The sequence below is a fragment of the Anopheles ziemanni genome, chromosome 3 (assembly GCF_943734765.1).
Source record: "Anopheles ziemanni chromosome 3, idAnoZiCoDA_A2_x.2, whole genome shotgun sequence".
Taxonomy (NCBI): domain Eukaryota; kingdom Metazoa; phylum Arthropoda; class Insecta; order Diptera; family Culicidae; genus Anopheles; species Anopheles ziemanni.
The window spans coordinates 5,171,559-5,193,872 of record NC_080706.1 but is presented as its reverse complement, the minus strand read 5'-3'; the positions used below and the strand labels follow the sequence as shown (position 1 = coordinate 5,193,872).

The 22,314-nt window shown below is 46.3% G+C and overlaps 5 protein-coding genes across 7 annotated transcripts; 3 read left to right on the top strand and 2 right to left on the bottom strand.

Annotated features, from left to right (window-relative positions):
• Positions 1 to 63: 63 nt before the first annotated feature.
• LOC131288150 (phagocyte signaling-impaired protein) lies at positions 64 to 4,656 on the top strand. The gene is made up of 8 exons (XM_058317262.1): positions 64 to 286; positions 671 to 1,388; positions 1,452 to 1,572; positions 1,646 to 1,921; positions 1,983 to 2,178; positions 2,264 to 3,501; positions 3,575 to 3,836; positions 3,932 to 4,656. The coding sequence occupies exons 1-8, from the start codon at positions 238 to 240 to the stop codon at positions 4,108 to 4,110; spliced, it is 3,039 nt and encodes a 1,012-aa protein (XP_058173245.1). The 5' UTR covers positions 64 to 237; the 3' UTR covers positions 4,111 to 4,656.
• Positions 4,657 to 6,069: 1,413 nt separating this feature from the next.
• On the bottom strand, positions 6,070 to 14,907 carry LOC131286542 (TBC1 domain family member whacked). Of its 3 annotated transcripts, none has more exons than XM_058315506.1 (4): positions 14,849 to 14,907; positions 7,450 to 7,838; positions 7,009 to 7,373; positions 6,070 to 6,935 (listed from the first exon to the last, which is right to left on the bottom strand). In XM_058315506.1, the coding sequence occupies exons 2-4, from the start codon at positions 7,729 to 7,731 to the stop codon at positions 6,413 to 6,415; spliced, it is 1,170 nt and encodes a 389-aa protein (XP_058171489.1). In that variant the 5' UTR covers positions 7,732 to 7,838; positions 14,849 to 14,907; the 3' UTR covers positions 6,070 to 6,412. The 3 variants fall into 3 exon arrangements, with proteins under 3 accessions (XP_058171489.1, XP_058171490.1, XP_058171488.1); XM_058315507.1 differs by lacking the exon at positions 14,849 to 14,907 and adding an exon at positions 14,721 to 14,801; XM_058315505.1 differs by lacking the exon at positions 14,849 to 14,907 and adding an exon at positions 13,936 to 14,111.
• Positions 14,908 to 15,376: 469 nt separating this feature from the next.
• LOC131289402 (cytosol aminopeptidase-like) lies at positions 15,377 to 17,088 on the top strand. The gene is made up of 2 exons (XM_058318651.1): positions 15,377 to 15,583; positions 15,652 to 17,088. The coding sequence occupies exons 1-2, from the start codon at positions 15,377 to 15,379 to the stop codon at positions 17,086 to 17,088; spliced, it is 1,644 nt and encodes a 547-aa protein (XP_058174634.1).
• A 216-nt stretch (positions 17,089 to 17,304) lies between these two features.
• LOC131288785 (short-chain specific acyl-CoA dehydrogenase, mitochondrial) lies at positions 17,305 to 18,828 on the top strand. The gene is made up of 2 exons (XM_058317961.1): positions 17,305 to 17,426; positions 17,569 to 18,828. Exons 1-2 carry the CDS (start codon positions 17,396 to 17,398, stop codon positions 18,759 to 18,761), a joined length of 1,224 nt encoding a protein of 407 aa, XP_058173944.1. The 5' UTR covers positions 17,305 to 17,395; the 3' UTR covers positions 18,762 to 18,828.
• Positions 18,829 to 19,799: 971 nt separating this feature from the next.
• On the bottom strand, positions 19,800 to 22,234 carry LOC131288784 (membrane-associated tyrosine- and threonine-specific cdc2-inhibitory kinase). The gene is made up of 3 exons (XM_058317960.1): positions 21,904 to 22,234; positions 20,281 to 21,839; positions 19,800 to 20,187 (listed from the first exon to the last, which is right to left on the bottom strand). Exons 1-3 carry the CDS (start codon positions 21,958 to 21,960, stop codon positions 19,848 to 19,850), a joined length of 1,956 nt encoding a protein of 651 aa, XP_058173943.1. The 5' UTR covers positions 21,961 to 22,234; the 3' UTR covers positions 19,800 to 19,847.
• Between the last annotated feature and the right edge of the window lie 80 nt (positions 22,235 to 22,314).

The following is a 22,314-nucleotide window of genomic DNA, read 5'->3' as shown; positions in this document are numbered from 1 at the left end:
CAAACGAAGGAAAGGAAAATGTCGAAAGACAAGTGTGTTCTGCCCATCACTCTTGACGGATGCTGATCCACACGGAATTGGCCTCAAAAAGCCGTGGAGATCGTTCTACTATCGTGCGGTGGTCAGCATAGCAGTACAATTGGTTGGACAGTGAATTAAAACAGCACGCAACGAAAACTACAATCATCGACGGTCGACGACGACGACGAGCTGCTGAATTCGCAGATCGCCAGCACGATGCAGAACGACGACTTTGTGTACGAGCGCAAACTGCGGCCAATATGGGGTAAGTCGTGGGGAGCCCACACTGTAGCATGCTTTTCTTTTTGCACATTGGTACACAATCGTGAATGGAAAGTGTTACTTTGGTGGGATAGTCGTGCTCGATTCTTCACAATATTTTACATATGGTATCCTATTTGAAGACGTGTTCTAATCTACGTCACCTTTCTGCTGTTTACTTAGCGGAAGGTTGGTGGAAGTAAAGGATTCGTGTGGGAGAAGAACTGCCTTGTAGATGGAGGTATTGAGTTTTTCGATGAAACCGGTTCCAACAGCCGGCCGGCCGGCCGGCATCGTTCGCTTCTTCTATAGGACCTTTCGCTGCTTTGCTTTGCTCATCCCGTCGTTTTCTTCCGAGCGATTGAACGTATTGTTTCCCTATTTTTAGAATCGATCGAAATTGGCAACTACAAAAAGGCCCTGCAGGATGCCGAGAAAATGCTGAAGAAAAAACCCACCATGCAGTGCGCACGGGCACTGAAAGCCTGGGCATTTTTGCGGCTCGGACGGGAAGAGGAAAGTAACGCTATCATCGCTACCCTCGAGAAGGAGGAACCAGTGGAGGCGCCAACCCTGCATGCCCTCACGCTGTGCTATAAGGAAACGCACCGGCTGGACAAAATCTGTACGCTATTCAGCAACGCCGTACGGCAGGTGCCGGGAAGCGAGGAACTGCTATCGCAGCTCTTCATCGCCTACATGCGCGTGGACGACTTTAAGGCCCAGCAGTCGGTCGCGTTGCAGCTTTACAAATTGCGGCCGCGCAATTCGTACTACTTCTGGGCCGTCATGAGCATAGTGTTGCAGGCATTGCGTGGCCCCGATGCGGACAACGCGCAGAAAGTGCAACTACTGTTGGCCCTTTCCCAGCGCATGGTTGATAAGTTCATTGCGGAGAACAAGCTGGAGGGGGCACAGGAAGCCCAGCTCTATCTTCAGATCCTGCAGGAGCAGCACAAGTACGGCGAGGCGTACGATTTTCTCCACGGTGCCTTATGTCAGAAGCTGTACCCGGGTGCGCCGGTATACGGTAAGATAGATCTTCTCAAGAAGCTCAACAAATGGGGCGAACTGAATCGGTTGCTGAAGGAACTGCTGCTTCAAGAGTAAGTAGTTGTAATTGCACCTCACGCAGGAATACAAAACCGATGTCCATTTTCCACCCACAGTCAGGACCGTTGGGATTACTATCAGGATTACATTAACTCGACATTCGAACTGATAAAGGTCGGAGAAACCCCAGACGGAACGGATCACACGGTTGAGATGTGTCACGAATTTTTATGCGACGTAAGTTTGTCGGGAACATAAAGGCCAAATTTGTCTAAGGTAGTAAGTTTGGCTCATGTCTTGTGAATTGCAGATAATCGAAGCCCAAGCGAAAAAGTGTCGTGGACCGTATTTGGCTCGATTGGAACTGAATAGACGCATGTTGGAACAGCGGTACGATGAAGAGCAACTGTTTGGCAAAATGTCCGACATGCTAGCGGAGTATTTTGAATTGTTTGGCGATAAGCCTTGTTGTGCGCTAGACATGAAGCTCTTCCTCGAGTACGTCCGGCCAGCATCGGAGCGGCGTGTGCTTGCTGCGAAGTTATTGAATGGCCTTGGGCTTAGTTCTGCCACTCTACCAGCGAGTGTAAGTACAGGACACGAAGATTAGGGATATGGGAATATGACAGTTCTTTCCGGTTTCACAGAAAGCGCAAATGCAACGACACATCTGTACGCTACAGCTTGCGCGATACAGTGGGGCACATGCGGTCGTGAGCGAGGAACTGCTGCATGCCATCTACACCTCATTGAGTCTACACTATGAGCACGGTTTCAATGCACACGGCCAGGGCCTTCTCGTTACCGATATGGGACCATCGGATCCGTATGCAATCCTAGCAGGTATGTACGGTGGGAAATGGCTGGGAATGCCATGTTTTGTGGCCACATTGCGTTGACCATGTTATTGTTATTCAATTCAACACAGCTCAAATCATGTATGAACGCGCATGGCGCATTCAACGTTCCGAGCCGGCCATCGAAGCGCTCTGCCTGCTGGCCCACCTGCTGTCGAACAGTGTGAACAATTTCCACGCCAAATTGCTTGTATTGCAGCTGTACCACCGATTAGGGCTGACCCTGGCAGCCCAGGAAGCCTACGAGGCGCTCGACATCAAGCACATTCAGCTCGACTCGCTCGGGTATCTGCACTGCGCACACCTGGCGAACGGCGGATTCCCTGCCTTCGCCAAAACTATCTACGAACGTACGTTAAACTTTTTCGAGAACGACAACGAAGCGGCAGCCGAGTTTCCGAAGGCATCGTACAACTTTGGCACCTATTCGAAGCTGGTGGAAATTATCGACTTCCGGAATCGGCTCACGAATAGCTTTCACTTTACGCTCGTCTCGGTGGAAGCGCAGCTGCTGATGGTGGTCGGTTTCGTCGGTACCTTACCGCAGCTGCTATCGCTGTATAGACAGACGCGCCCCAAGCCTGGCGACGATCGCATTCGGTGGAACAAGCTGGCGGACAATCGTGATCTAACGATATTCGTTTGCTGGGATCCGACGAGCAATGACGAGGAGGGTGACGCAACGAAGACATCCCATCCCATGGCCAATGGTAACGAACGTGAGCAACCGTTTGCTCCGGCCAACTCCAAACCGGTCGGAGCTTTGCTGGAAGAGCGCCGGGAGGCACTGCAGAAGGTCAGCTATGAGCAGGATTACGATCTTCTTCGGTTGCGATCCGGTCTGCAACGGATAGTCTTCTCGCTGGTCGAGCTAAGTCTCGTGCGTCCATCGGGTCAAGAAGAAACCAGCGGTGCTACATCCGAATATGCCGTGTCGCTTAAGTTGCGCGATCATTGGGTCACGCTGATGGAAGAAATTCGACGCAAGCAGCACGTCCCAATCAGTGGGCGGTATCTAGTCAACCTGTTGCCCTCGCGGTTGCATCTGTACCTGCGCCTACCGTACGAGGCCGTGTTCACTCACTTGGCCGACTTTGTGCTTTCCCTGTGGCGAGGTTATAGCAGCGAACACAAGCAGAACCCCAACACTACCAGCCTCGAAGCGCTTTCTCAGCAGGCGGAACGGTGCGCAAACGATGTAACGAACCTGTCCGAAACGTTGAAACGTGCTATCGATACGTACCACGAGTCGGTTGATCTACTCTGGCACTGGAAAGCCACGCACGAGCTCGTCAATGGTTGCATCGAGGTAAGCAACGCTTTGCAAGCCTACTCTGATTTAGTACTAATTGATTATCGTTCTTTCTCTCCTATTCCGGTAGATGATCTCACTTATGGTCTTCGTGCTAGCGGTATGCTACGATAAGTATGTGCACGCTTCCGCCACACCAACGGTTACACCAGCGTCGGGGAAACGGTCCAAAAAGCAGACGACAAATGATGCCGCCGCTAACAGCGACACTGCCACCAACGGTGCCTCCGGACCTACACCCGCTTGTGTGCCCGAGAAGGATCGACTTGCACTGGTAACGAAAGTCCTGCGAGAGCTGAAGCAACGAATCAACGAGGTGGACCTGGCGTTAGGTACGAACCTCTTACCCAATGACATCCAAGTACAAACTTATAAGGCAAACTTTATGAGGCGGTTGCTTTAATGTTATTCACAAACCTTTTTGCAGCCTCCTGGAAGGCGCCCGTCGTCGAGGATACCCTGTCCGCTGCCGTCGAGCGAATGTCGCTAAACCCCAAGTGTGCGACGAACGTGGAGGCGGCGATTGTTGTAAACACCCAGTCCGAGGTGAAGGAACTTCGCAAACTAGTAAAGGATAAGCTGAAGCTGATGAGCAAAGCCATTTAATTGTTCGCGCCAGAGACATTTTTCGCATCTAGTGTATGACGTTCCATTTCAACACCACGTGCCCAGTGTCTCGACTCCACCGCCAACCGCCACGTCACGTCAGTAGTACCTTTTTTTCCTCTCCCGCTGATCGGTGAGAAATGCGCCCTGTAGGGATTCGCATTGGTCAAGTCTTGTTAGTAGGCGATTTAAAGTTTAAGTACGACCATGCCGATGTTTCCGATTTCTAGTTTCTGCGACTATAATAATGCTTTGGCAACCGAATGTTCTAGTTTCCCCTTTTGTTGCAATAAAAATTCGTCTGTTCTCATCTCAAGCGCGGATGCACAGCATTCGATCGCAAAAACGTCGTGTTTGGATTGTTCCTTCATGTTTGCGCTGAAAAAAGAATCTGCCTAGAATAGACATTGGAGGGAATGTTCAATAAATATTCATTTCAAATACTAAAGAACATGAACGACTGATTGCGACGAGTTTTGGTGCATTTCTTGGTGCATCTGTGTTACAAGCGGAAAACAATACTAACTGTTGAATCAAAATGGCATAAAGACTTCTCTCCGAAGGAGCTGACCGGGAACTGAAATAAACAGATTGAGTAAATGATTATTGTAACTAGAATAAAAAAACGCATCAGTTATCCGAAAAATCCAATTCTTGTGACGACAAAGTTATTGAATAATTTGACTTTATTATCTCTTTGAAACGCATTTTTATAAGAATTTTTTTAAACATGTGCGCATTAGAGGCTTTCGCTGCGTTCTACATGTGCATGCAGTTACTTCTGCTCCTTTTCCGCTAGGTTGTTACAGTTATTTGTAATAAATAATAATAAGACGGGTACGGATGGAACACTAAATTAAACTACCTAGCTTTCCTATGACATTTTTCTTGCGTTTATAACTCGCCAGACCATTGCACATCAATCCAATAATTGTGTTTTTGTATATAATGCTTCATTGATTTCATTTAACATATATGATTAAATAGATGTTTCATGCACCCGCAACACAATTTTGATCTTGCACGAAGGTGAAAGAAAACAGGAAATTAACGTACATATTAAATACTAGAGACGAGCGCAGACCGTTAGCCACAGCACAATCTCGTGGGGAGAAGGATGATTATTCTAAGGAAAGAAAGGCACCAGTGAAATTGTTCTCTTGTTCTCGATTTCTTCCTCCTTTTCAACTGCCCTTTTTGCCAAGGGAGTACTACTTCGTGCCACGTCGTTTTATCGATGACTTAAACATCTAAAAAAATTACATCGAAAAACAGCTACAAGCAAAAATGAACGCTTTTTTCTCTGATTTATACGTAGCTTTTCAAATAAAACTACAGATAATGTGGGTTTCAAAACAGAGATATCATACGTTATGTACTAAATATGCGAATGGGTACACATACAGTTTTCTCTGTGTCATCTATGCCGTAAATTTCATTCAAAATTAAACGACAGGATTTTGTAATAACATTAATTCTCTGTTCGAAAATTTACGATAAAAATGATTTTACATTTTTTGCTGACGTGGTGTTTGAGACGATGGAATGAAAGGTAAGGAAATAACTGTTCTATGGATCAAAGATTATTCATGCAACATTGCTTCCCTTTACTTCACATGCATTTTAGTTTAAGTTTCAAAAAGTGTATATTTCCTACATCTATCACACGAAACTCATCGAAAAGATTCGATCGAAAAAGGATGTAATGCAAGAAAAGAATATCGAGATCGGAATAATGTTTTCGAATGAAATCGCCTTCCTAATAACGATCTCCCTAAGTTCAATGATGGATGGGATCTGATTGATGTTCCTCGTAGAATAGACGCAATATTGTACTATAAACCATTCGCACCAAAACAATGGCAAATGGAACGGACGTAGCGCTGTGGTTCGTTTTGTCTGATATTGTTAACCGTTGCAGTGTCTCCATCCTTATAGCTACTAATTTTGCTAAAGAAGTTCTTCCAGTGACTTCTTATGGTGCTTAAACTACCAACGTTCCACTCTCTACACTTGTTGTCGAATTTCATGCGTACATTGTCAAACCAATTTATATATCTTAACACTATTTATCCCAACAAGAGAAAATATTGAAAGAAGTTTGGGGAAAGCAAAAGCTTATCTTTTCGATTATTTTTGCTTGGAAAGAAAAAGGTTGCTGATATTTTTAAACTTGAACAACGAGCAGTGGTGTTTGTAATTCACTTCTTAGTCAGCTTCCGGTTAATGTAGCGCACTTGAACGTATTTCCCCCCGGACTAGTTCTCCCGTCAACTCCCTGCTTCTAGGGCGTGTCTTCGGGCTACGTACTCCTACCTGGTAACGCGGCACCACCGGTCCCGTTGGTAGACCCATTTTTCTGCTGCTCTAGCTTTGCCTTCCGGTGCAGCATTTCGATCTTTTTGTGCTCCCGGTGGAAATCGTCGATAGTGATATTCAATCGGAAGATATGGTGCATGATAAAGTCCTCCTCGAGGAACTTTTTCGGTGGCGATCGGAGCACTGCCAGCGTCTCGCACAGGCCGTTGCACTGTGAACGAACCTTCTGCGGGCCAAGCGTCGCTCCGATGATGACGAGCGCGACTTTGAAGAATATCCGAACACCCTCGCACAGGAAACAGTCCCACACGCGCAATAAAGTGTCCCAGGGAAGAGTACGCGTCATGGCGCACAGAAACCAGTCGGTCATGTACAGCAGTGGGTCGACGTTGTGCTTTTGCAGATGCCGGTACGCTGAGGGAGATGTTTTCTTGAGTAGCCGGTTCAGCATGCCCGCGTCCCGCTGTAGCATTTCGAGCCCGGGTGTGAAGTAGTTTTCCAGGTATCTGTAATGAGACGAATCGAAAGCATGATAAAGCATGTCTCTACGGAAGCGCCACGGCAAGCTTATCATCTTACTTATCGCAGATTGCGACGAAACACCAGAACGCCTGTTCGGCAGGGAGCTGCATGAGCAGAAAGGCCGCGATCGGAGCTTGCGCCTGACAATAGCCCACGGTCGGATTGTACACCGAATACGCCTTCAAGACGTTGAACAGCTCCTTCTGGCCCGGCTTATCATCGTCGATGAACATCTCGTGATGTGGAAACTGTCGATGTTGGTCCTTGCGTATCTCGTCGATAATCTGTGGATTGCCCGGCTGCTCCAACAGCTGCTCGTACCAGTTGGGAAATTTCTCCATCAGATGGTTCTCTCCGGTCAGCAGAAACCAAGCCTTCTGTCGAAGTGCATCGGGGATACCTTTGCGACAACGTTCCCTAACCTAATGAAGACAAAAGCGTAGCGACATTAACATAATCCCCGATCACCAGGTTTGAAGTTGGACGTAGGTTAGGTACCTTTTTGTAGTTCGTGTTCATATACTCCGACCAGTGCGTCGTCATGTGGATCCATTTCTTCTCACGAGCGAGGATCTGTTCGCGTGTCAGAGTTTCCTTTTTTGGCTTCTCCGAGAACTGGTGCCCACCGTAGAATCCGTGCCGGTCCGGACAGTGCGAGAAGGTGCTGGCCGTCGAGCTGAGGGAAACGGTGTCGGCGTTCTTGCTCGACTGTCGATGCAGCGACACGGACGTCGCCGACGCGCTGCTCGTGGACGTTGGTGACGTTGCCATGGCGATCATACTATCCTACGATCCCTGGTTTTGTTCGACATCCGCTGTATTCTTCGCCAAAAAATTCACTAACAAGAAGTCACTGATATGTTGTGATGTGATAAACTGACCTCAAACTGCAAATGACAAAATAAAACAAAACAAGTATCGTAACTGTAATCTAGGTTCAGTTCATCTTACTTTCTTTTACTTCCAAAAACATCCGACCAACAGCCATTGGCTCAAGATTTAAAATCACATAAATTATCGCTTAGTTTTTGCTTTCGACGTTCGTTGTCTATTTGTTCATCGTCCTACTGTTGCTAGCGCTATGGTTAACACGAAAAATACTACCCAGAGACGACAGCTTCAACCACAGCAATACGGCATTCTCATGATTGGTATGCATTTATTCTTTTGAGCAAAAGTGAAAGTAAAACACTGCGTTGGCTCCATCGGACACTTTTGAAACAGCTAGCGATGAACAGAATAGAGCTAACGCATATTTTTCCACAAATCAGTCAACTATTTCCGCTCCATCCGATACAAAACTTTTTACTAACCGATGGAGAAGGAAGATTGCCCCACAAACAATTTATAATCCCGACAGTTGCTAGTTGGACAATGTGTACGTTTTGCTTTTACGATTCAGAAGAAAGCATAAGTGTTCAACCAAAATCAAAGAACGACACGATGTAGTAGTTCGATCGTTCGTTCTAGAAGGAATGAGATCTGTTATCCCCCGTTGGCTGCAGCGTATCACTTACTTCCGTATAATTCAGCGCAAACGGACGATTTATTTTTGTCCGAAAGTCCCTTCCGTTGTGGTAGGTTATGGTTTTAAGTACGGACTGCCAGCGATCGAGTTGGAGCGGTGTTAGGATGCTGCTATATCCGGATCACCGGTTGATTGGATGTTAGCTCCAATGGTTGGGCGTTGGAAGTTTCACACACTTTCCTACAGGAATGTAACACCGTAACGGCGTACTCCCGATGGCTAGGGGTTGGCAAAATCTAATTCGTGAAGGGAGAGGGATCGACACTAGCGATCGGGGATGCATTCGGCGGAGGCTAAATTTAAACCCCAACCTTATTGCTGTCGCGGCAACTACCACAGCATTCGACTGAGGGATTCCAAGTAGGGAGCATGTAATGTTCCATGCGGTTCGACGAGGTATTGATTGATGACTCGCTTTCGGTGAGGCGAGGGGAGAAACATATAGCCCTAAAATAACACGATCGTATGCAATTGATTTTCCGATGGGTTTTCGTCTCGGGTATCTTGGGTGTTGAAATTGTTAATACAACACAAACGACGAGAAGAACCACTTCTTTTAAGATAAGCTGAAATGCATACTACTTGCATTCAATAGACACACGAAATCGATTTTTGTAGCTCACCAGTAGAATAAAAACCGATCCCGATATGTTGTATATGAGGAGGCCGGCCTTCCGTCCTGTACCACACTGCAGAAGATTCATTTATTTCAATTGAACCTAACCGGTTGCACACCATTAAGATTGATCTTCCGCAGAGGAGACGGGAGGGAACTAAAACAACGCAAACTTGGCCCGGAAAAGAAGAGCACCTAGCGTAGACGTTTGCTTTGCTAAAACCGTTGATTGGTTTAGTGGCCACTCGGGATGTGTGTGCATAGCGAATGGCTTCATATGTGAAGAAAACGGGATCTTGGGTTGGAGCCAGTAGAAACAGAAGAAGATACTTCGGCTTACAAGGGTTCAAAGACTAGCGGAGTCGGATCAATGTTGATAAATTATGTTCCATAGTATTGCATCCGTCGTTTTAGCAGATCAAAAGCCGGAATATTTTAACAAGGTTCTGAAATCAGATAGTAGGTATTTCATAAGTTCAAAAGACATCTGGAAGATTCGTTTGAAAAACAAAAAAGCGATTCTGTATGGCTAACTACGTTGCCAACAGGCTGGCACACACTGTAGTATGATACTCGCTCAATCGATTTAACACACCGCTGAGTTCACGCTGTGCCCTAATTGTTCGCGCAAAATAACGGATGGCTTCTTCAGCACCTCCATCGCACGCTCTCTTCCCCATAAAGCGAATCGGAACCACTCCAATCCCTCCGCCGGGCACCACATTGTTGACTGCGCCGTATACTCCCGTTCGGTACTCCCGGCCAGTGAAGCGCAAATGTCTAAGTGGGTGAGCGCATTTCGGTTGAATCTGGGCGAATTTGGCCAGCGAAGAGAAACGATGTACCATGTAGATGGACAGGAAAAGTCGATGGTTTTGTAAAACCAACCTGGAAATTTAAGAGCGTTATGCGAAGGCTTTCAAATATACATTCAATACAGATTGAAGGTGTAACCCTTTAACCTCAAATTGTGTGACTGCTAACGAGCTCGGTCTTTCAAATAAGCATGCCAATCCGCTGCACGTGTTAATGCGAGATCTACGATGGCGCGCGCGCGCGGACAGACACTTTCCAACTTGCACTTGTTGAAGTAGAAGACTAGGGAGCCACAGGGTTCCGCGGCAGGGTGCCAATCGTGTAAAATTAGCATAACCTACCTCCCTCCAATATTTGTCGCAATAAACAAGACCCCTCCGAGGAAGGAAGACGGCCGCTACGATGGCCACCATCGCCAACTAACTTTGCGTAAGCAGCAACAAGTAGACAAGTGAACCCTCCCCGTCTAATGTGTCTCGCGCGTCCGGTTAGAAATTGAGGAGTAACGCGAAGCAAAACTGGCGAATAAAAAACGAACTCATAAAAATAAAACAATCGCGCACGGGCGATCACGATCATCCATCGACGGTTTGGTTTCGCCTTCTGTTTACCGAGTGTTGGTACCTTAATTAACAAAATGAAAGCCAATCGCAACCGCCCACCCCCAACGGACGTTAGAAGGGAATGGTCCGAATTGCGTTTCTAATTGGAGGATCAGAAGTGTAACGTATACGAAGGTTATTTCAATTGCTGTCAAAGCGGAAAAATTGCTATCAAATTCAACTGTTATTCTGGATTTTTTTCATGCTATCGGTCCATGCTTCCCAACTGAATTGGGTTTGTAATGTGCGTAATGTTTTGGGTACATTACTAAAACTTGTAAATTCATTTGTTCAAGTCCAACAGTTATCATTAACACCAAATTGGGTTCGAAAGTTTAGTAATTGTTGATTTCCTTAAATAGAATAGTTCTTATCGCGAAAAAACTATACAAATTAGCCACAAGCTACCTTTATCAAAAACTGTTACTGAAGTGAATGGAAAAATTGGTTCTAGAACTGGACAATGTTCCGACAAGGTTCCACACCTTTTTTGTGATTTTAGAATACATACACCCTACACGACGAACTCCTTAAGTTTTATCATTCATTCATTATCATGCTAGAAAAACGGGGTTAGCCTCAATAGTGTGCATGACTCTTATCTTTCCCGTGATAAACACTATACATGGCGATGGTAGGCATGGGCAAATTGAATCAGAACTGTATGATTCACTCTGATCTTTCTACTGAGCGAACGAGTACCGCACATTCAAATCAACCAAAATGATTCTTCCGCACGCCGATGGTCCCGACTATGCATACATAGGAAAAATCACGACTCGCCAGCTGTGTGACGATGCCCTAGTGGCAAAATCAGCATGCTTTCTCGTTCTGCCCAATTGACAATTGATACCGACAGAACGAGAAAGCATGATCATTTTGCCACCGGGTTCCTTACCGTCTATAGCCGTACGCCAGCGGTGCGATATTGATTCGTTCTACGGTTGATCATGAATGTGTAAGACAATACGTCACCCGCTGGCGGTGTGGTATAGGTTCTACGTACGATCGTTCACTGTGCTCCCTAGCCCTGCTCAACCGCACGCCAGACGTGCGGTATTGATTCCTCGTGCGGTCACCTACCGTGCCGGCTATAGCCGCACGCCAGCGGTGCGATATTGATTCGTTCTACGGTTGATCAAGAATGGATAAGACAATACGCTACCCGCTGGCGGAGTGGTATTGGTTCTACCCACGACGATCGTTCTCCGTGCTCCTTAGCCCTGCTCAATCGCACGCCAGACGTGCGGTATTGATTCCTCGTGCGGTCACCTACCGTGCAGGCTATAGCCGCACGCCAGCGGTGCGATATTGATTCGTTCTACGGTTGATCATGAATGGATAAGACAATACGCTACCCGCTGGCGGAGTGGTATTGGTTTTACCCACGACGATCGTTCTCCGTGCTCCTTAGCCCTGCTCAATCGCACGCCAGACGTGCGGTATTGATTCTTCGTGCGGTCACCTACCGTGCAGGCTATAGCCGCACGCCAGCGGTGCGATATTGATTCGTTCTACGGTTGATCATGAATGTGTACGACAACACTCCACCAACCGGCGGTGTGGTATTGGTTTATTCATTGATCAACGAGCTGGCTAGCCCTGCTCAATCGCACGCCAGAGGTGCGGTTATGATTCTTCGTATGGTTGATCAACTTTCCTACTATGTAAGTGTGGGGCAAATCTTTACACCATTCTTTCTTTCGTTCGTACATAAACGATAGCAAAAAAAAGCGGTTATTGTATCAACCGCTATAATTTTGAATGAATTACTGTTTTAGGTGGGCAACGATATTAATTATGGTTGTTAAAATCACATCCAGAAATATCATGAATAAATATTCTAATATCGAATATTTATGTAAAAAATATTCTGAATGTATGTGATATCTTACAATATATCCCATTTTTCACGGTGTTATAATGACCAGGCCAATATTTGTCGTTTAATCTATAACCCATTCGACGAAAAATCGCTCTTGGGACGTGCGGAAGAATCACCGCACGCGTTCAGTTCATCTCACTGAGCGAACTGCACCGCACCTGATCTTTTTAAAGAATCATCTTTCCCATCTCTAGGCGATGGACGTGATTCACGGGATGTTGCTCTTCATGTCGGCTGGTCAACGGCGCACCTCGGCAACTCCTGATATTGCAAAATTCATCGGGGTGTGAGATGTTCGTTTAGAATGAGGTAGTAAAGACTGTGGTTCTTCACACCAGCCAGACGAATATAGAACAAGAGTGTCTCTTCAAGTATACAATCCTAGTCTTTATAAGCGAGAAATAGCACACTAAATCCCATCAGCCCTTTGAGTATCATACATATGGATTTCTACCTACAGTCAAGAGTTACAACTTTAGTTAAAATGACAACATCAAATTTATTTTACCAATACACGAATTATTTAAAGTGGCAGGCAGTCGAAACGAACAGAACGGGAGAGAAAAGCAGAACCGTGGCAATTGATCCCAACAACTCCACCAGATGTCCACAGTCGTGGATCACGTAAACGCATTGTTTTAGGAGCTCTATGCTAATTTTCGGTTCATCAAATTGTGCTCGATGCGAAGTAGGCAATGTTTCAGTCTGCTGTCCATTTCGGCCATGGTATATGGTAAGCCAAACCGAAAAGTAAACATGTTTGGCCACGGACATTGGCATCGCATATCGTCATCATCTCAGGTTGAACTCAGGGGTCGTAAATCTCCGTTTGCCGGATCGGACTAGGGGGAGCCGCAGGGTATTTACATTTGATGTCCCTGGAACCGCAGAAAGTTAGACCGTGTCACTCATACTCATTGTTTGCACACAACAATTTCACGCATACACGAATCGCTCCCTGGGCGGTCGGAGTCACGTTTCGTGTCGCCGCCACAACACCACGAACGACGGTGATGTTTGAGCTAGCTGAGGCTTCTTCTGCGATTTCACGCTTCCATGTTGCTCAACACATTCTACGGGCAATAGTGGCGTGGTCGCTTTTAAAGAAATGTTTAAACTAAAAGACCTTGGCCGAAGGAAATAATGTCTGGTAATGCACGGCCTGCAGGTGCGAGTTTCGATCGAAGCGCTAACCCCTGCTCACGTTCGTAATTTGTTTCCGTTTTTATTTTAATCACGCGCGACATAAACGAGAACAAATTCCGACCGAGAGATTTCGATCAAGACTGATGTCATCGAAGTGAAATTAATCACTGCGGTTGTCTTTTTTGTTGTTGTACGATTAGAACTGAGGCGGAAAGTTTTGAACAATTTCTCCGTTCACCGTCATTTCAAAAGCATACATCAGCGTTATCAGAAGAATGCAACCCTCTTTTACAAGCATGTGGAAAAGGAAAGGAGAATCGAAGGGTATTCGCGGTGTTGTGTAAACTGGCAATATTTCCAGTTGCATTTCTGTACCTTTTTTCTTACTTACATTATCATACACAAACAGTGTTATCAGCTCATCTCGTTCCAGGGGAGTATTAGCTGCTACGGCTTGGACAAATGGATACTAAGCATCACCACCGAACGCGAATATTAAACTCTACACCACCAGGGTATCGACACAGGGGATAATAAATGATAACAATGCTACTTGACTCGGTTGCCTTTTCTTCACGTACAGGAACAAAACTTCCGCAGTATGACGAACTTTATCAGTGCAGATATCAAATTAGCAATATAGAAACTGGAATTTCCGAAGTACGTGCTTGCCCTTTTGATAGTAAGATTCATGCACTATTTTCAAACATTCCCCATAACAGGAGGGAAAAAAAACACTATGTATTACATACGCGTTTTGGATACTTGCGGGCGGAATGTGCGCTCGTGGTGACGAACGTATTTTCTTCTTTGCCTTTGCACGACAAAGCTTTATTCAAGGCTCCACGGTATCCAGCGGAATGTGAATGTTGCTCCGAGCCGATTTCACTGCACCTGGTTATGATTTCACCGACAGCTCGTCGTACTGCTGCACTGTCGATAGATTATAAATTTTATTGCCTTCCACCGTACTCGTCCGTCAATTTCGTCACTAGTCAACAGCGAACGGAACCATTTACGGGAAATGGTATTTTCGCTCGAGATTGGTTGTTTCGCTGAACATTTGAGCAGCACACAGAGCGCCCTACATCGTACCACTGCTGCGGGGGAGGTCTACATTATTTTTGTCAACACGTACGCCTGCACATCCGTTTGTTGCTGATATTGTGTATTTACAAATAAGTTTATCGATTTTGTAATGGTTTCTCTAGCGCATCACTGAGCATGATCACGAAAACATTTCGCGGCAATGACCACAATATCACCCGAAGGCTCGCTGGGCCAGCAAATGGTTCTACGCGTACACGAATAATGTCAATCTGCTAAGTACGCCGTTTTACTACCAGTGCTGCTGGGTTTTCGTAAGCGAAGCAGTGTGCTGTGGGAGGAGGCTAGCAATACTGACATGCTAGTTCGTGCCATGCGAACGTGGGAGGTAAAAACTCGAATAAATGACAGTTCAAGTGACAGAACTGGCCTGCAAGCTGTCAAGTACTAACTTTGTGTGTACCGTTGGTTGGAAATCGTTTCTCCAAATTAAAATGTTTTCTTTTTAATGACTTCTAGAGAAATTTATTTGTCTTTCTAAACGGAAGGTGAGTGGGTAAATACAAAATCGCAGTTGTGCAAAAGCTATCGGGCACGATAAAATAGACACAATTTATTTAACAATTTATCCATTGTTAAACTCATCGAAGTAGACTTGCCTTCGTACAAACGTATTCTATTTTAGTCATTCGGTTAGAGCCTATGAGCAAGATCAGATAGGATTTTTCGAACTTTTTTCCGAAGACATTTTGGCCAGATCCAGATCAAACGAATCAAATAGAAAAATGTCGTTTAGAGCATTGCAGAAAATTGTTCGATCGTCTTTAAAATCTTTTCATTATTTGCCCATCCGAAACATTCAACACAATGTGAAAATAAAAGAACAGTGCTCGAATCCAGCGTCTCGAGGGTTAGTGCTCGGAGTATACGCGGACGAAAGTGATCGACTGGATATCGGGGTACTTACTCCGACGGCAGCTAAGTATAATGAGGTATTTTTTCACATCATTAAAATTGTTAATCCACGTAAACTAGACCCTTTTGCATGGCATTTTTCTAGGCGTATACCAGTGGACGACTGCTTGAGCTTCTTCGACTGGCCGGACCGATGCCGAAACGTGGTGAGGTGAGAATTTTATACAATCTCGAACCAACCTATTCCGCCGTGGCAGTTTGTGGTCTTGGTAGCGAATGTCTCGGTTACGATGATGTAGAAAAGATGGACGTATCGAAGGAAGCAATCCGTATCGCAGCAGCACGCGGTTGTCAGGAGTTGCAGAATTTGGAAGCCAGCCGCATCTACGTGGAAGACTTTGGTCATGCGGAATCCGCCGCGGAAGGAGCCCACATGGGGCTTTGGGTCAATCAGGAGCTACGCAGCGTGGATCAGCGGAAGTTTGTTCCCCAGCTTCAGTTGTACTACGAACCGGAACTACCCTGTGATTCCAATGGATGGCGCATTGGACTGGCGAAGGCCGAAGCCCAGAACCTTGCTCGGCAACTACAAGAGACACCATCGAATCTGATGACACCTACAACATTCGCCCAAAACGTCGTTCAAATTCTCTGCAACTCGGGCGTCAATGTGGAGGTGAAGGTACGCGGTTGGGCTGAGAATCAAGGAATGACATCCTTCCTGACGGTAGCTAAGGGTTCCTGTGAACCTCCGATCTTTCTCGAGCTAAGCTATTACGGTGCAAAAAGTAACGAACGACCGATTGTACTTATCGGCCAGGGTAATACCTTCGACAGCGGCGGCCTTTGCCTAAAACCACTCGAAGCATTAACGGACATGCGAGCAGATATGACGGGAGCAGCATGCGTTGTAGCAACCTGCAGGGCGATTGCCGCCCTCAAGCTGCCCGTAAACATTCGCGCACTAATTCCACTTTGCGAGAACATGATCGGATGTAATGCAATGAAACCGGGCGATGTGATTACGGTCAAGAATGGCAAGAGTATCGAGATTGTGAAAACCAGCAATGAAGGACCTCTGACACTGGTGGATGCATTGCTGTATGCGGAACACTTTGGCCCCAAGTACATCGTGGACGTTTCGACTATCTCGAAATCCGTGCTGGAAAGCTTCGGAAAAGTTTGTAGCGCCGTCTTCACCAACTCCGAGGACCTTTGGCAACGAATGCAAAATGCCAGCATTCACACGGGCGATCGAGTATGGCGGTTGCCATTGTGGGATTATTATACGCAGCAAATTTGTTCTGCAGACCACGTGGATGTGCAGAATATTGGTTTGGGTGAGGGGGCGAACAGCTGCAAGTCTGCTGCGCTTCTTCGCGAGTTTCTCCCTTGTGGGCCGTGGCTCCACATTGACGCGTTGAATGTAATGAAGACCAAGGGAACCGACTTTCCGTACATTCGCCGTGGAATGGCTGGTCGACCAACGCGCACACTGATCGAATTTATTGCTCAAAGCGTTGTCCAACGCCCGGACTGTGGCAAAGGGAGTTCTACCAAAGAGGTTCAACCATACCGATAGAAAATTACGTAAGGGCTAAGCAAATAAATCCATAACCGTCTAAATTTGAATGGTGAGCGTTCATGTTATTTTTCTGACATGTCGGAGCAACAGGCAGTTTTACTGTAGTTTTGTAAGAAACACAAACAACAGAAAGAGGGAGTAAGAGAGATAGACAGAGAGAGTGGAGAAAGCAAAACAACAATCACTCGATCGCACACAGTTTCATCTCTTTCGGGTTATTTGTCGTGACCGGTGTCTCGGGCAAAGTCCCTTCGAACAGTGTACAGTGAATTTGCATTTAATAAACTTTACGATAAGATTCAACATGTTTGCTCTTCGTTCGGCTATCCGCATGGGTAAGAAAATTGCCGTTAAGATTGGAAAGCTCCGATCATTTCGACAATCAAAACAGTTGCACCTTGTGTTGATTTACACACACGCCATCGGCCGTTGAACTTTGGTCCTTCGTTTCTTGATTTCCGGTTACCGCTCTTTCAGGACATCGTCTTCGATATTCCAATGCACCTCGTACGATTGCGAGTTTAGCCGCACTTCCAGAGACTCATCAAATGCTGCAGAGAACCTGCCGCGATTTCGCAGATAACGAGCTTGTTCCGAATGCGGCCAGGTTCGATCGGGAGCATCTCTACCCGGCGGAACAGATCCGTAAAATGGGTGAACTGGGCCTGATGGCGGTGTCGGTGAAGGAGGACTACGGTGGCACCGGATTGGATTACCTCGCCTACGCCATCGCGATGGAGGAGATTTCGCGCGGATGTGCCTCGGCTGGGGTTATAATGTCGGTAAACAACTCCCTCTACCTTGGACCACTGACGCACTTTGGCAATGAGGAGCAACTGCAAAAGTTCGTAGTGGGTTACACGGATGGATCGAAGGTGGGATGTTTTGCCCTGTCTGAACCGGGCAATGGATCCGACGCCGGTGCGGCATCAACAACAGCAACACTAAAGGGCGACCGATGGGTCCTGAACGGTACGAAATGCTGGATTACGAACGGATACGAGGCTGGTGCGGCGGTTGTATTTGCCACCACCGATAAGTCGCTCAAACACAAGGGCATTTCCGCATTCATTGTGGCGAAGGAAACGGCCGGCTTTTCACTCGGAAAGAAGGAGGACAAACTGGGCATTCGCGGCTCATCCACTTGCTCCCTGATTTTCGAAGATTGCTCGATTCCGAAAGAAAACCTGCTTGGCGAACCGGGCTTTGGCTTCAAGATTGCGATGCAAACGCTCGATGCGGGTAGAATCGGAATTGCCAGTCAGGCGCTGGGGATTGCTCAGGCCTCATTGGAATGTGCGGTGGATTACGCCAACAAGCGAATTGCTTTCGGCAAACCCATCGCAAAGCTGCAAGCAATTCAGACGAAAATTGCCGACATGGCTACGCGCGTCGAGTCGGCCCGCCTACTTACCTGGCGGGCAGCCTGGCTTAAGGATAACAAGAAGCCGTTCACCAAGGAAGCTGCGCAGGCTAAGCTGGCCGCATCAGAAGCGGCGACCTACTGTGCCCATCAATCGATTCAAGTGCTCGGTGGCATGGGGTATGTGTCTGATATGCCGGCGGAGCGGCACTATCGGGATGCAAGGATAACGGAAATCTACGAGGGAACGTCTGAGATTCAACGGCTCGTCATTGCCGGGGCAGTCCTTAAGGAACTGTCGGCATAATACGGTAGAAGGGTTGGTTTATGTTTGGAAATTCATCTTAGTTCAATTTTCTGTTATATGGTACATTTACGGATGAAAAGATACATTAAATATTATATTTTGCAAATAATATTCTACTATAGAAAATACATGAAACATATTTATTTGTGACTATATGATGATATCCACTGATATACCTTCTTCCATTTGCCAATTATTAATACATTATTTACTATTGTAAAGTTCAACAGCAGATGAGGATCCTCTTTCGAAAAGGATCATGGTGGCATTTGTTAACCATAGTTTAGTAGACTAAAACTATCTGCTAACGAAACGGTGTTACTTCAAAAGTTTGTTCATCGAGGTTATTCTCTAGCTTCACTAGAAGTTGGGTACACACTTTGTAAAGGGTTCTGCTATCTTTTCTTAAATATCGTTAGAAATGTAAAGACCGTTATCTACATAACGGTGTGCAAAAACAGTTGACGTTATTATCTGGAAATATGTTTTTTTTCTACACTAATCACACACCTTGCTTTGAGACCATATCTTTAGCGTGAGTGAAAAACTAGCAACTTCAACCGTGTCCATTTTCCGCGAAGGAAGGCAGAAGGATTTGTAAATAGAGAACAGAAACTACGTGGTAGAAAATTATCACAATACTTGTTAAATAAACCCTGCTGCTTCATCTCTATTCCTACTGCTTGCGTGTAACGGCAACGAATTTTAAATTATGTTTTCTGCGTTGTCCCAATCCCATACCCTATTGGTCGCAAAACATGTTCGCGATGTGCGATACACTAAATACTACTCTTCCTTGCTTTTTCGTTTAAACACAGCTTTTTCTTGACTCTTTGATTTGATTAAATCCTGTTTAAACTGCATTGCGGGACTACTAGTATGTTTAGCATTTGAGATCTAATGCTCTTTGAACTTCCGCCGAAAAAATATCGTTGTATACGGGTACAACTTCTGAAAACAAAGGTTAAAGATTTATTAATCACCACGTATAAATCAGACAGCACGCAGCATTTCTGTCTTAAGGTTACTTACCTTCTTTGCGTTATAGGCAATCATTTTCAGTGCCAATTGCGAGGACCTATTGTATCATTCTGAATCGTCGTCCTCATTGAAACACAACTTTTTCTTTATTAAAAAAGACGAAAAGCCGGTGGATGGAGTATCACAGGCCGAGGCACCGGCACTACGGAGTAAGGAACAGTTTGGTGTACTGGAGATGGACAGTTCGCGCACCGTGGCGGACGGTGATAGGAGGTCATTGGATGCATCGCCGCATATGGATGCGTTAAGGTTTGGCGGGGAAGGCCCAAGGGGACGAATATCACTGTCGCTATCATTTAGCCGAGGAACTTGACACGGTGTTGAATGGACTCGACGCGATGGACCATTATCCGATGCCGATGGAACATCGAAGTCTTCGTCGAAACTGTGTGGGAGAAAACAGGTTTTAAGTATTCCTATTTTTTTTTAAATCCCTACTTCAGTTGCTGCTATAATATCATGTTCCACCAATACGTACCACAGGAGCCGCGAAGGCGACCATAAAACTCTACTCGAGTGCCGAGAATCATTTCGACTATGCTGCAACGGCAGCTGACCGTTTTGCAGATGATGCTGTAGATGATGATGATTCAGCGGGGTTGAGTTGACAATACGGATCGTCGGAGTGTGAACGGGGATGGAGTTGTTCAATGTCGGCGTTACTTCCACGCTGTTCTTATCATTGTCAGAGGAGTCGTCCTGGAAACTTTCGCGTAAGAAGTGAGCACGGATATTCCGAGTATTCCCACTGCAAGGACTGCTTTCGAACGAGGACAAATCATCGAACATGTCATCCTCTGCCAGCAAACTAGAGACGTGATCCTGGAAAGACCGCGACACTCCAAAAGATACTCCATTTCGGTGTCCACTTGACGCGTTGGAAATATTCATTGCGCTCCCACAACAGCTACTCGCTTCATGATTGGTCCGCATGCTCTGCTCTTTCACGCTGTGTTCGGCAACGGTTTCCGTCTTGTCCGCGGGAAACTTTCGATGCTGCAGGCGTAGGCAAGCCGCAAACCACATGACGGCGGTAACCACAAATCGCCAAAGAGAAGACAGCTTGCGGCGAAAGTACGATCTTCGTTTTCTTGACTGGTGCAACTTCCGGATTATCGGATGATTCAGCAGCGCATCCACCGTTGGTCGGTCCTCCGGCAGTGGCTTCATCATGCGAACAATAATCTCCCTCAACGATGGCGAGATTTTCCGCGCCAGATTCTCCGGCAACGGTTGTCCACTGCGCAGTCGCTGCCACATGCGTCCATTCCGGGGCAATTCTAGGTTGCACGTTAGCTCGAGCGTCGCGATTCCTAAGCTGAATATATCGGCCGCCTTCGTGTACCGACCGGCCATCAACTCCGGTGCCAGATAGCGTGAATCACCTTCCATAGCGTCCTCCGTTTTGCCTTTGGTGAGGTCGAAAACGAGCCCAAAATCGGCCAACTTACACGTTCCATCGTCCGTGACGAGAATGTTGTCCAGCTTTATGTCTAGATGAATTAGGTTGCGATCGTGTAGGCTTTTTAGGGCCAGTAGTAGATCCAACAGTATCGACCATATTCGTTCGTCGGAAAGCTGCTGCTGTTCGCGTGCATACACCTCCAGGTTTTCCCGGCACAGCTCCATTTGCATGTACAACCGATCGTCCTGTTCCCAGGCTTGGTAGAGTTTCACACAGTTTTCGTGATCGGAAAATTGCTCGTACTGTCGTACCTCTTCCAAGCAGTTGCTGCGGCAATACGAGCTGCGGAAGTAGGTTTTCGATTTTTTCACGGCATACAGGCGACCGTCGGTACGGCTACGTACTTTGAACACTTCCCCGAACGATCCCTCGCCCACCTTTTTCAGCTGCTCGAAGCATTGTTCGTAGTAGGTCTCCGGACGAGAACGATTGTACAATGAGCTTAATTCGGCCCGGCTATCGTTCAATCGGAACGAGATTGCGTTCGCTACGGATGCGTTAAGGCTGCGATTGTACGGATGCTGTATCTTCGGTGGCCGACGCATATGAAAGGAATCATGATTTCCTCGAGGCTAAAGAAAAAAAAGCAAATCAAAGTTAGCAAGACTACGTGGCATCCTATGATCAACTAAATACCTGTTTGAACGAAAAGTCTTCTTCAAAAATTTCTGGGACAGGCAAGGGAGATTTCATGGCTGCTGTTTTTTTTACGAGCCCGCACTCTGGATAACTATAGACCGGTTTTAGGATGTATCCTATTTCAGTTGATTTCGTTCTGGATGATTCACATCAACGCATGTTTCAGCATATGGTTTCGAATAACTGCGAAAGCACACACTATTTGCAGGATCGTGTATTAAACGGCTCAAAACCTAGCATGAACAACAAACTTTGCTTTGTTTTCAATGTTTAGCTTATAAACAGCATCCACGCACGATACAAAAATCCTATTGGATTCGCTTCAGCTTGAAGCACAACAAGATCCCTGGATGGAAATCTCTTCGGAGACTGATCGCTCAACTTTTCGCAATACTGCCGTTGTGAGGT